At 37.9% G+C, this 13402-nt stretch overlaps 2 protein-coding genes across 5 annotated transcripts in view; one reads left to right on the top strand and one right to left on the bottom strand.

The window, feature by feature from the left end:
• The window catches only part of LOC103314073 (uncharacterized), a 195757-nt gene that overhangs the window by 63629 nt on the left and 118726 nt on the right, over positions 1–13402 (bottom strand). The gene's annotated exons all lie outside the window — the stretch shown is intronic.
• On the top strand, positions 6182–7459 carry LOC135265900 (uncharacterized). The gene has a single exon (XM_064356254.1). It carries the CDS (start codon positions 6182–6184, stop codon positions 7457–7459), a length of 1278 nt encoding a protein of 425 aa, XP_064212324.1.

Below are 13402 nucleotides of genomic sequence, written 5' to 3'. Positions count from 1 at the left end.
GCGAAACTAAATCTCAAGAAAAAAGACGTTTAGAATAAGTAAAGACTAAAAAACAATAAATAACAATATAAAATAAAAAGTTTTTTAGAAAAAAGTTTTTATATAAAAAATGCACTAAACAAAAAAAAATAATGTTTCTCTTATAGGTATTAATAATGTTGTTGCTTATTCCATAGATAAGTTATTCTACAAGTGGTTACTATAGAACATTATTTCATTTAGTTATGGTCTGTTTTTTTATAAACAATTGTTGGTGTCAAAATCGGGTATGGAAGTAGTTCATTTGGCCTCAAAAAAGGAAAATTGAGAAATTAAATGTACATTACGTACCCGGATTTGTGGTGAGCAATACACCTAGTTATATTAATTTCTTCAATTAAAGTCATACAACAAAAATTCCGTAGAATAAAGTAACCATTTGGTGATTTTTTTATTCTATCGGTGAAAAAATTTAGCGATAAGAGAAAACGTTGTATTATACACGTAATGAAAAGATGGCATTATCTGCTTGTGATTCCGTTCCCATCACTCACAGATAATAAACAACTTTTCTTTTTTTGTACAATAAACTATTATTTTCTATCAGAGGAGAATATTTGTGCTTACAAATTAGAATTTTTAAATTTATAAAAGCTTTAGAAACGGTTATAAGTGATAACATAACAATACGGAAGTAATTACAGAATTACTTTCTTAAAGTGAGCACTGTTCCTAAAGCTTTTATAAATTTTAAAATCCAAACTAGAAAAACATTTTTTTTTAGTTTTTAGTGCATTTTTTAAATAAAAGCTTTTTTCTAAAAAACATTGTTTTTTATTTTTTTTATTTAACGTTCTCTCAAAGAGTCGAAATGTTATTGCGTCTTTGAAAATATTATTTTATTTGTCATTTATCTTAACCAGCAATTTTCCAACAAAAAAACTACAAAATAATCGATTCATAAATCAAATTTTATTACGTTAAAAGAAACTCAAAGTTAATCTTATTCAGACAACACTGTCACAGTAAGTTATTAGCCATCACATTTGTATATTAAAACTCGTGTGGTTTATTGTTCAAGACTAGATTTGTTTCATCTCAAATCCATCAACTTCCAAAGTAGAAAAAGAGTCATTTAACTCTTGTGCCGTTATTAAATTCCGATACTTCCAACAAGTTGAACTCTTAAAGAAAGCGTCACCAAAACTTTTAGAATTATCTTTTTTATTTATAAGGGAGTAGTTCAAACATTTATTATGTCATAATACTATTTTATCGTTATATTTATTCACTTAGCGGAAGGTAGTCGTTATTCAAGGGATAACAAGGAAATAATGGCATGGCATACAAATCGAGACATTCTGCAGTGAGTGACAATCGCGTCTGGTTTTGAAGTTGTGCGAAAGGCGAGCTTAATACGACCCAATTTTCCGCGACGTGATCGAGCTTTCCTAAGGTAAAAAGCGTAGTCTATCACCCAAAAATAAATTACCAGCTCACTTCAGACGAATGGAACGCAACCATAAATCGCATACACCAATTATAAATGCATGCTACGTTCGCTAGCTCCAAATTGAAGCTTGTAATGATAAATAATCTATTAAGCTCACGTGAAATAACTAAGTTAGAAAGCTGGGGATGTACACACATACTAGATGACACGTTTCAGGATTTATGTGGCTAATAGCGATCCAGTTACTAATCAAAGGGAATTGTTTTACAGTTTTCGGTCAAACATTAGTTACGATTCAAAACCCAACTAGTTCTCGATCTGTAGGTTTAGGCAATTCATTAATAATTCAGGACGGGCCTTTCGAAACACTGAGTTGTTTTAAAGAGCGCTTGTGGAGATTTACATCGTAATATTCACGGTTTCAACAAGAAACCAAATTTTTTCAAACACTCATCTGTTTGATTTTTATTTGTAATGGGACATGTCATGTTAAACGTGATTATTGTTGATAATGCAAAATGAATGATCCGGCTCGAAAGACCAATTATTTGGACATTTCAGTACAGGAAACTGGCTCACGATTATTTTAATAATATAAATAAAGCTTTTTAAAAATTTAAAGTTTTTATCTTAAAAACAGAAATTTATGAAAGTAAATCCATTTTGGTTAAAATTTCTACAAAAAATACTAAACAGAGACATACACACTACCACCACCGTTTCAACATTATATCGTCATTATCACTGACATTTAATGTTAATACAGTATGGATACAGTTAAATATTATAAAAACTATTTACCAAAACTTATTGAAATTTGGTTTATGCTTAAGAGTATATAAATTCTGTCGTTTCAGATGATTATTAAATTTCTATCTCCATTTATTCTTCGGATACAAGGCTAACTTGATTTTTTTTAAATAGCAACAAAGATCAAATTTAATATTTTTGAGAAGAGCATTTTTTACTGAGTTCTATGGTATAACATATATATATACTGTGATGATCGCGGTATTTAAAATTTTATTTTATTAACCAGCGCAAAATATTCGGAGTCAGTTTAAACGTTTAGTTCTTTGACAATATTAATTCAACTTCAATTCAAAAGTTGCAACAAATTTTAATTTAACTTATTTATTCCTTTGTTAGCATTAAAATGTTTAGAAAATTATCGTTCCCACGAAACTTTCCAAGAACTGTTAAAAACGTTATAAATCGCCAAATTGGGTGGTCGAAAGGCCATGTGTTTTAACAAGTGGATATGCAAAGATATGGGGGTTGGCGACGGCCTGGCTCTGCACCACAGTCGCCCAGCTAATCCAATGATTTTCTCACAAAAGCATAATTAATTTACTTTCGTTTAAAATAGCCAAAATTTATTGATAAACCTAAAATTAAATCCAAAATTTTGTTTAGAAATTAACTAGTCACGTTTCAAAAAGAAAGGAATTTATGAGCCAATTTAAGGCACGTTGATGATCAGTAAACAACTCGAGAAAGAATCAAAATTTCATCTTATTCAAAAATTCCCGTAACGTTTCGTACCAAAAAGTTGAGTCTTTATGCAGTGTACTCCAGTCATCAAATAAAATTGAATAATTTATTTTATTCGGCGTAATTGTTAACAAATTGTTGCAAAACTTCAAGAACGAATTGGTCGATTGAAATTCATGTCTGTTAACTAGATTAGTATAGCCAAAACGACGTTGGTCAAGTGCCGCTTGAATAGGGGGTGTTGACAAATTCGTTACAGAACAGAGCTTTTTAAAAGAATATCAAATTACAAGCACACATGTGCATTCCTTATAAGAAATTACAGCGAAATTAACGTTTTCTTTGTTAAATCAACATCAGATCACGAAACCAGTAGTTTAGAAAAACACGCGAAATTTTTCTGAACATTTTGATGTAAAATTTAACCCTAATATTTAAGGCGCAGCCGTCGAAATTCGGATGTATAAATCATTCTATTTAATTAAATTATTGTAAGCAAAAAAATTGCATGACACGATTGCTGCCCGTTACTAACATAATCCTAAGAGGAAAGTAGACAGGAAAATCCCTAAGGAAATTGGAGAAAAACGCGGAAATGTTAAAATAGTACCGGTGTAGTACTGGGGGCGACATCTAACAAGGGGTAGTACGACCAAAATTACAGTTTCCTCACGGGGTTCTTCCTTATATTTTCTGTGTTATTTAAACAAACAAAATTTGTTGTTACACAAAATTCATTTCATTGTGTTCCCAAAAACAACTTCAGACCTGACAACAACCAATTTTGGAGTTTAATTTCTCTTTCAGGATATTTGGGGAAATTCCATAGCGTTCTTGTATTGTATTCAGTTCAGATCGACGATTACCAAATTTAATGTTTAATTATAATGAAATTGTTAATCGGAAAACACCCCAGCTGTTAATTAATAATAATATTTAGAAAGTTAAACAAGGTTTGATCAAATGCCAAGACATCATAAGAGTCAAATTTGCAAAATTTCGCATATGTGGAAACTACTTAACAAGGGTAGTGGGGTAAGCGAGTTAGTGTAGCTTACGCAAGATGAGCCCTTGACTTTAGGAGGGATTCGATTTTTGACGGTCTTTCGAGGTAGTCGATTGTCGTGTTGCCCTTTTAAATTTTTATAAATTTAAAAAACATCTTCGTTTACCTTTTAGTGCGTCTAAATTGTACTAAGTGCATTTAAGCGTAATTTTAAATTAAATTAATTTAAATTCTTGAATTAAGTGATAGCGTTAGTGATTAGTGAGTAAGTTAAAAACGAGACAAGTTTAGTGTTCGTTCGATTAGGTAGTGCTGCGAACTACAACACCTGGGAAGCAGCTAACCCCCTGCGTTAGGAGGATTAAAATTTCTAGGTAGGCCCTCAAAAGGATTAATTAATTTTTTATTCATTTAATATTATAATATTAAATCATTTAAGTCATTTCGAAATAGTGATCATTATCATTCATTTCATAAATTCTCTCGTAACCACCAAGTTATTAAGCATCGGAAATGCCGAAAAGACCAGTAATTATTTAAATTCTTGTGCTTCGTCTTACGTCAGCTATATAAATTTTAAATAAATCATTTTCAACTTAAAATAACTCGCAACAAACAATTTCATATTTTTCAATTCAACCATCCCACCTTTAAATTACAATATTAAAAGTTCTTTATATTCTTTGCTTCTAACTTCTAAATCTGTTACGACAAATTTGAGTGAAACGGCATCAAACAAATATTCAACTACAACAAAAGTCTAAATCCAAAACCCACGGTGCTATTCAAACTGTTGTACACAGATAATTTAAGGTTGCATACACCAAAATATTACGAAATAGAAGGATTTGTTGCTAGTTAAGGATAGGTTTAGAGTAGAACGATTTCTCTTCCGCAACGCGTTAGGCGATAAAGCAAAAGAGTGTTTCTCTTTTGCGTCCAGATCAGAAATTACAGGCTCGTGAGTTGGCCATCTTCATGGGAAGAGTCGTAGTCCCCGGGGACGCTCTTCCCCAACTTTAACAAGGTCTAAGACGCGGTGGCAGGTCGTAGTTTCCGCCCGTTGTACTTAGAATGGACGTTGTAATTCCCGTCCCAACGGCAAGTACTTCCACGTACTTGCAGGCTACTACGGACGATCGAGCAGACATAATCATCCGTGATTATCTGTAATAAACTGATATCGCGACATGGCAAAGTTCTGCACAAGTCTTTGTCAAAGCTCGTGGACGGAAAACTTTAGAGAGAAATTACTTCTACATTTATTCAGATTGATTTGTAAAAGCTTGTATGTCCGGGTTTTATTCGTAATTCATTCTAGGTGTTGATCACCTGACTTTTACCGGAGACGGAATTTCGGCACTAGGGCGCAAAATTCAATGCGATGCACGTATCAAAGATTCCGCGAGCATGTTATAATCCGCCTTTGGTACAAGTAATTTAGAAACGCGTTGTCAATTGCCTGGATCCTATGAGTTCGAGCAATATCATCTGAAACGTAGGTTAATTTATTTGGACATTATCGAATTAAATTAATTCATGTTAAATATTAACGTCATATCATATCAATAAAACTTTTTCGTATCACTCAGCAACTTCGAAACTATTTACTTGGAATTTCAAACGAATTGTGGTTACGACTCTGAGATATGTTTTGACGACATTACTATACAAAAACAAATAACAATTGGCCAAATTTGATCAAACTTTCATAACCATTGATTATTGTAATCCATCCAACGGAATATTCATTATTCTTGTAATAAATAACTTTGGAGGAAACTTGTGGTTTAAATTTCTTCTCCCATGCGTTTTGACACTACTTTGAATCCGGACTTGCGTTACGGATAAATCCGGAACCCTTTCTGATAAGAATTAAGATCAAATTACGATATCATTATAAGAGTGACTTCGTACATCAAAACAACACAACGTAGGTAAGTGAAATGATCATGTAGCGTATCAATTAACTAGACGAGCCAAACCATTTCGAAAAAAGAAAACAAAAGTAAAATTCAAGATTAATTAAATAAATCAATTAAAATAAGTTGTAAATCATTTAAACATCGATCAACCATCATCAATCACGGTCTCACTACATTTTTATTGGTGCAGTGACCAGGATTCAAAGTCATAAAGTGTCATTTCCGAGGGGAAAATTGCCGTAAATAAGATACTGCTGTGTTATTAAAATTTCTAGGACTCCAATTTATTTGATCGTTCGATACCCGAGATTGAAGGTTGTCGACATGGAAAACAACAGGAACACCGGAAACGCCGGAGCCCCACCGCAAGAAATGCCGACGTGGTTCGTTCGTTGGTTAAACTCCCAACAACCAAGGAATGTGCCAAACTTCGCGGCGCCATCGACGTCGACAGCGGTTCAAAGACCGCAAGCCATCCTTCAGGTACGTCCAAGTACCAGCGCCGCCGCTGATGTCGATGGTTGGCAAGTCACTCCACTACCTAGCGACGGGACGACTTCGCCAGAACCCGACCCGGAAATTCCGGTAGCTCCGGAACCAGCCCCTCTTGCGAGCCCTCTTGTGCAAGAGCCGGGAAGTTCGACCACATCAGCGACTTCGGGAGCAGTGATGGCCTCACCACCTATGCCAATCACAACAGACAATGTGGCCGCAATTTCCGGAGTACTCCGGAGCTTGCTGGATCGCCCACTTCCAGCTCCTGAACGACCATCTTTCGAAGGCCTGAAAAGGCAAAATCCGGTGAAATTCTTACGAGCCATTGAAGAATATGGACGTTTTTTCGGGCTCGACTCGCAGCGTCTTTTGGGAGTCGCCATGGATTGCTTGAAAGGCAATGCCAAACATTGGACGGGAATATTCCAGAAGAAGTGGCGTGGTTACGAGGACTTTCGACGGGACTTTCTCCGGACCTACTGGTCGGCCAAGCGTCAACGGGACATCAGATTTCAAATCGCTACAGGCCGCTATGACGAAACCAGGGGCACGATGCTGTCGCATTTTGCTTATTACGTCGACATGGCGAACATGTTAACAACACCTTTATCGGAGGAAGTGTTGCTGGATGAATTACTGCGTCACTTCCCCGAAAGAATACAGTCGTTGTGGGTATTAGAGAAAATCTGTACCACCACGGATGCCGCCGAATTCCTGGCAGCTCAAGAAATTCCGGGACAAAATCCGGGAGAGAAAACCAACATCGCTCCCAGGGAACGACCCCGCGCAACAGACCACCAGCGGCGTAACGAGCCAAAGCGCCCGCGGCCAAACATTGACCGCCACGAAGTAACTCGTCCTGCGGCTCCTGCAAATCGTGGAAATGGTTTCCCAAAACGCTCAAGTGACGAACAACAATGGCGCAACAACCAACCCAGCACCAGCAACAACCGTTGGCACAATAACAACGGAAACAACAGCAACAATCACTGGCGCAAAAACAACCCCAACGACAACCGCAACAACACAAGTTCGAGAGCGCAGGGTGAAACATCACGAAACTCCAAGAATTCGGGAAACGGGGGCGGAGTACAGGACGGGGCCTAAAGTACTCCGGCCAGCAGCACGGCCCACAAAGCGACAGCAGGAACCAACAATTGAGGACGGGAGAGAAACGTAAACGTTCAACTTCGTCACAGTCAACAGAAGGGGAAAACGATGCTCGACCGCGAGCATCCCAGGTTAAGTTAAATGTTTTTTCTATAATTAAATCCGCTGCCGCAGGTAACAACAACATACAAAGGGTCGTGCCGGAGATTAAGATCCAAATCTCTCAACAACAATCAGTCACCGCACTTTTGGACACCGGAAGTGAAGTCAGCTGTATTTCCGAAGAAGTTTGGTCCAAGTTGATCGAGACCGGAAACAAACCGCCCACATTACCGGTTACCTCAATCCATCTTCGTGGAGCCATCGGCCAGCGAAGTTGCCAGGTTGTTATTCAGTGTTACCTGGAAATCAAAATCGACGAACATCTCTACCCCGTCGTGGCGCTTGTCGTTAAAAATTTAATCAAGCCAACCATTTTGGGAGCAGACTGGCTAAATGAACAACGCGCGGTCATCGATTTCGATAACAACGAAATCCTTTTGAGAAACGGGGAGAAGCACCACAGTTTTCCGTTTAGAAAAACCACGGAGATACCACCGGAACCGGAGGATTATGTGGAAGATCTTGTTGGTCACATCGAAGTCAATCATTCGGCGCCGATCACGACTTGTAACAAAAAGCAACACTTAGAGTCACCCAGTGCCCTACAAGCCAAGGTGGACCCATTAAAAATTCCTGAGGCCGAGAAACGGAAATTAATACACCTGCTGCAAGAGTACAGATGTATCTTTAGTTTGCGTCCAGGGCTAACACACAAATACACTCACGAAATAAAACTACACGACAAGACTCCCTTCTTGAAACGACCGTACCCAGTACCTTTTGCTCTACGTCCTGCCGTCGACGCCACAATTCAGGAAATGTTAGACTTGGGGGTGATAAAACGTGAGGCGTCACCTTACGCAAGTCCCATGACGGTAGTGAAAAAGAAAGATGGAACGGTGAGAATTTGCCTCGACGCCCGAATGATCAATTCCAAAATGATCGCCGATTGTGAGTCACCACCCGCTGCTGACGAATTATTACGTCGATTTCACGAAATTCGCTACATGTCCACCATTGATTTGAGATCGTCGTACTGGCAAATCCCACTTTCGCCAGAAAGCAGACAGTACACCGCCTTTCTGTACAACGGTCGCAGTTACACATACCAAGTCCTACCTTTCGGGTTAAAAACTGCTGTGGGTTCATTCAGTCGTGCAATGGACGTAGTGTTAGGAACAGAAGTTCGCGAATTCGTCGTGAATTATATCGACGATTTGTTAGTGGCTTCCGAAACGCTAAACGAACATTTGGAACATCTCCGACAAGTTTTCGAAAAATTGAAGCAAGCTAGAATGACGATAAATCTCGAAAAATCCAATTTCATACAAAAGGAAGTGAAATTTCTGGGGCACATTCTCACAATCAACGGTATCAAAGCCGACCCGGAAAAAATCAGCGCCATCCGAAATTTTCCGGTTCCCCAGAAAACTAAACACGTTCGAGCCTTCCTGGGACTTTGTAATTTTTATCGAAAATTTTGTGCTCGATACAGTGCAGGCACACAAGACTTAAACAAACTACTTCGAAAGGGTGAAAAATGGAGATGGGGACGAAATGAACAAGAAGCTTTCGATCGTGTGAAAGATCTGTTCCTCGAAGCTGTGTTGTTACGTTACCCCGACCTGAATAAAATATTCTACGTCCAAACTGACAGTTCTGGTTACGGATTGGGGGCGGAATTGTATCAAATTCAGGAAGACGGTTCGCGAGGTGTGATCGCTTTTGCAAGTCGCTCTTTGAAAGGACCCGAACTCAACTACACGACTACAGAAAAGGAATTACTCGGCGTCATTTTTGCCTTACACAAATTTCGAATCTACATCCAAGTCACAAAAATCATCATCCGAACCGACCACCAAGCTTTGAAATTTCTGAGCCGTTGTCGTTTGCTCAGTGAACGCCTAACTCGATGGACTTTGATACTAGGACAGTACGACTACGAAATCGAGTTGGTAAAAGGAAAGGATAATGTAGTTGCCGACATCCTGTCACGATACCCGTCCGACGGTGAAGCCAGTTATGAATATCCACGTGAACAACCAATAGTTGCAATGTTTGAAGTCAACAACACACCTGAAATTCTCCAACTGATGTCCGATCTCAAACAACACCAATCAGATGATCCTGTTTTGAGTCAAATAATTGCCAACAAACAATCCGGTGCAGCTGCTCCAGATGCGAGAACTCAACGGGTTTGGTCCCAATATAATTTCACAAATAATGTGTTAGTTCACAGATCTCAAAATTCAAACGACGTTTGCCTGGCCATACCTGAGAGTTTGGTAATTAAGCTCGTGGATTACCATCACCAACTCCTGGGCCATTTCGGGGCAACCAAAGTGTACAATTCCATGAAGCGCGAGTACTACTGGCCGAACATGTATCGTACAATTAAGAAACGTCTACGAAGTTGTGACCTTTGTCAGAAGACAAAAAGTTCCAACCGTCCACATCAGGGTCCATTAACGCCAATCCTTTACGACCACATTGGAGACCTAGTTTGCGTCGATTTCTATGGGCCTTTACCAACAGGTCGATTGGGGGCGTCCTATGTATTTGTGGTCATTGACGTCTTCAGCAAGTTTCTCAAACTTTACCCACTGAGAAAAGCCACCGCCAAAATCGCTGCCAAACGTCTCATAGAGGATTTCTCTGGGTACATCAAACCCAAATGTGTGTTAAGCGACCACGGGACACAATTTATTTCGAACACTTGGCAGAATAGTTTGAGAGCTGCCGACATTCAACCAACGCTCTCGTCGATTCGTCACCCAGAATCGAACCCTAGCGAGCGCGTAATGCGGGAGCTGGGGAGAATTTTCCGAGCGTATTGTAGAGAAAACCACACCAGTTGGGTCAACCATTTGAGCAACATCGAAGATTGTTTGAACTACGTGCCACACATCAGTACCGGATTTTCTCCATATGAAATCCTGTACGGCAGAACACCACCAAACCCACTAGATGCAGTCACATCGGGTTTACTGCCTGTACGTCCGCCACTCACGAGAGAAGAAATTCATGAAAAGGCTCGCGAATACTTGAGACATCACGCGAACTTACGGCAGAAAAACCAAAAGGGTGAAGTTACCGTACTGGAAATTGAAGATTGGGTCCTACTGAAGAACAAAGTGACTTCCGATACCAGAACCCACCAATTCGCCAAGTTCATGCCTTTGTACAGTGGTCCGTACAAAATAATCGCCAAGCCTCATCCAAACACATACCAAATCGCCGACCCAGTGACGAACGAAATTAAAGGTGTATACAACATGACAAATTTGAAATTCTACCACCGACGAGACGACTAAAATAAAACCGCAAGAAGTTCATGAGGGCCAATCTCGAGGCGTATCTACCAATTCGAGCGTTTCTGACATTATGGGCGCATCCACCATCTGGTGATTCCACCATTCCGACCACCAACCAGAGGACAGCAAACCTACACGCGGTGTCTTACGCTGCATCTACGAAGCAACGCAAGACAGGGGGCGAATGTGATGATCGCGGTATTTAAAATTTTATTTTATTAACCAGCGCAAAATATTCGGAGTCAGTTTAAACGTTTAGTTCTTTGACAATATTAATTCAACTTCAATTCAAAAGTTGCAACAAATTTTAATTTAACTTATTTATTCCTTTGTTAGCATTAAAATGTTTAGAAAATTATCGTTCCCACGAAACTTTCCAAGAACTGTTAAAAACGTTATAAATCGCCAAATTGGGTGGTCGAAAGGCCATGTGTTTTAACAAGTGGATATGCAAAGATATGGGGGTTGGCGACGGCCTGGCTCTGCACCACAGTCGCCCAGCTAATCCAATGATTTTCTCACAAAAGCATAATTAATTTACTTTCGTTTAAAATAGCCAAAATTTATTGATAAACCTAAAATTAAATCCAAAATTTTGTTTAGAAATTAACTAGTCACGTTTCAAAAAGAAAGGAATTTATGAGCCAATTTAAGGCACGTTGATGATCAGTAAACAACTCGAGAAAGAATCAAAATTTCATCTTATTCAAAAATTCCCGTAACGTTTCGTACCAAAAAGTTGAGTCTTTATGCAGTGTACTCCAGTCATCAAATAAAATTGAATAATTTATTTTATTCGGCGTAATTGTTAACAAATTGTTGCAAAACTTCAAGAACGAATTGGTCGATTGAAATTCATGTCTGTTAACTAGATTAGTATAGCCAAAACGACGTTGGTCAAGTGCCGCTTGAATAGGGGGTGTTGACAAATTCGTTACAGAACAGAGCTTTTTAAAAGAATATCAAATTACAAGCACACATGTGCATTCCTTATAAGAAATTACAGCGAAATTAACGTTTTCTTTGTTAAATCAACATCAGATCACGAAACCAGTAGTTTAGAAAAACACGCGAAATTTTTCTGAACATTTTGATGTAAAATTTAACCCTAATATTTAAGGCGCAGCCGTCGAAATTCGGATGTATAAATCATTCTATTTAATTAAATTATTGTAAGCAAAAAAATTGCATGACACGATTGCTGCCCGTTACTAACATAATCCTAAGAGGAAAGTAGACAGGAAAATCCCTAAGGAAATTGGAGAAAAACGCGGAAATGTTAAAATAGTACCGGTGTAGTACTGGGGGCGACATCTAACAAGGGGTAGTACGACCAAAATTACAGTTTCCTCACGGGGTTCTTCCTTATATTTTCTGTGTTATTTAAACAAACAAAATTTGTTGTTACACAAAATTCATTTCATTGTGTTCCCAAAAACAACTTCAGACCTGACAACAACCAATTTTGGAGTTTAATTTCTCTTTCAGGATATTTGGGGAAATTCCATAGCGTTCTTGTATTGTATTCAGTTCAGATCGACGATTACCAAATTTAATGTTTAATTATAATGAAATTGTTAATCGGAAAACACCCCAGCTGTTAATTAATAATAATATTTAGAAAGTTAAACAAGGTTTGATCAAATGCCAAGACATCATAAGAGTCAAATTTGCAAAATTTCGCATATGTGGAAACTACTTAACAAGGGTAGTGGGGTAAGCGAGTTAGTGTAGCTTACGCAAGATGAGCCCTTGACTTTAGGAGGGATTCGATTTTTGACGGTCTTTCGAGGTAGTCGATTGTCGTGTTGCCCTTTTAAATTTTTATAAATTTAAAAAACATCTTCGTTTACCTTTTAGTGCGTCTAAATTGTACTAAGTGCATTTAAGCGTAATTTTAAATTAAATTAATTTAAATTCTTGAATTAAGTGATAGCGTTAGTGATTAGTGAGTAAGTTAAAAACGAGACAAGTTTAGTGTTCGTTCGATTAGGTAGTGCTGCGAACTACAACACCTGGGAAGCAGCTAACCCCCTGCGTTAGGAGGATTAAAATTTCTAGGTAGGCCCTCAAAAGGATTAATTAATTTTTTATTCATTTAATATTATAATATTAAATCATTTAAGTCATTTCGAAATAGTGATCATTATCATTCATTTCATAAATTCTCTCGTAACCACCAAGTTATTAAGCATCGGAAATGCCGAAAAGACCAGTAATTATTTAAATTCTTGTGCTTCGTCTTACGTCAGCTATATAAATTTTAAATAAATCATTTTCAACTTAAAATAACTCGCAACAAACAATTTCATATTTTTCAATTCAACCATCCCACCTTTAAATTACAATATTAAAAGTTCTTTATATTCTTTGCTTCTAACTTCTAAATCTGTTACGACAAATTTGAGTGAAACGGCATCAAACAAATATTCAACTACAACAAAAGTCTAAATCCAAAACCCACGGTGCTATTCAAACTGTTGTACACAGATAATTTAAGGTTGCATACACCAAAATATTACGA

Source organism: Tribolium castaneum, chromosome 4, assembly GCF_031307605.1.
Source record: "Tribolium castaneum strain GA2 chromosome 4, icTriCast1.1, whole genome shotgun sequence".
Lineage (NCBI taxonomy): Eukaryota > Metazoa > Arthropoda > Insecta > Coleoptera > Tenebrionidae > Tribolium > Tribolium castaneum.
This window is presented reverse-complemented; position numbering and strand designations above follow the sequence as displayed.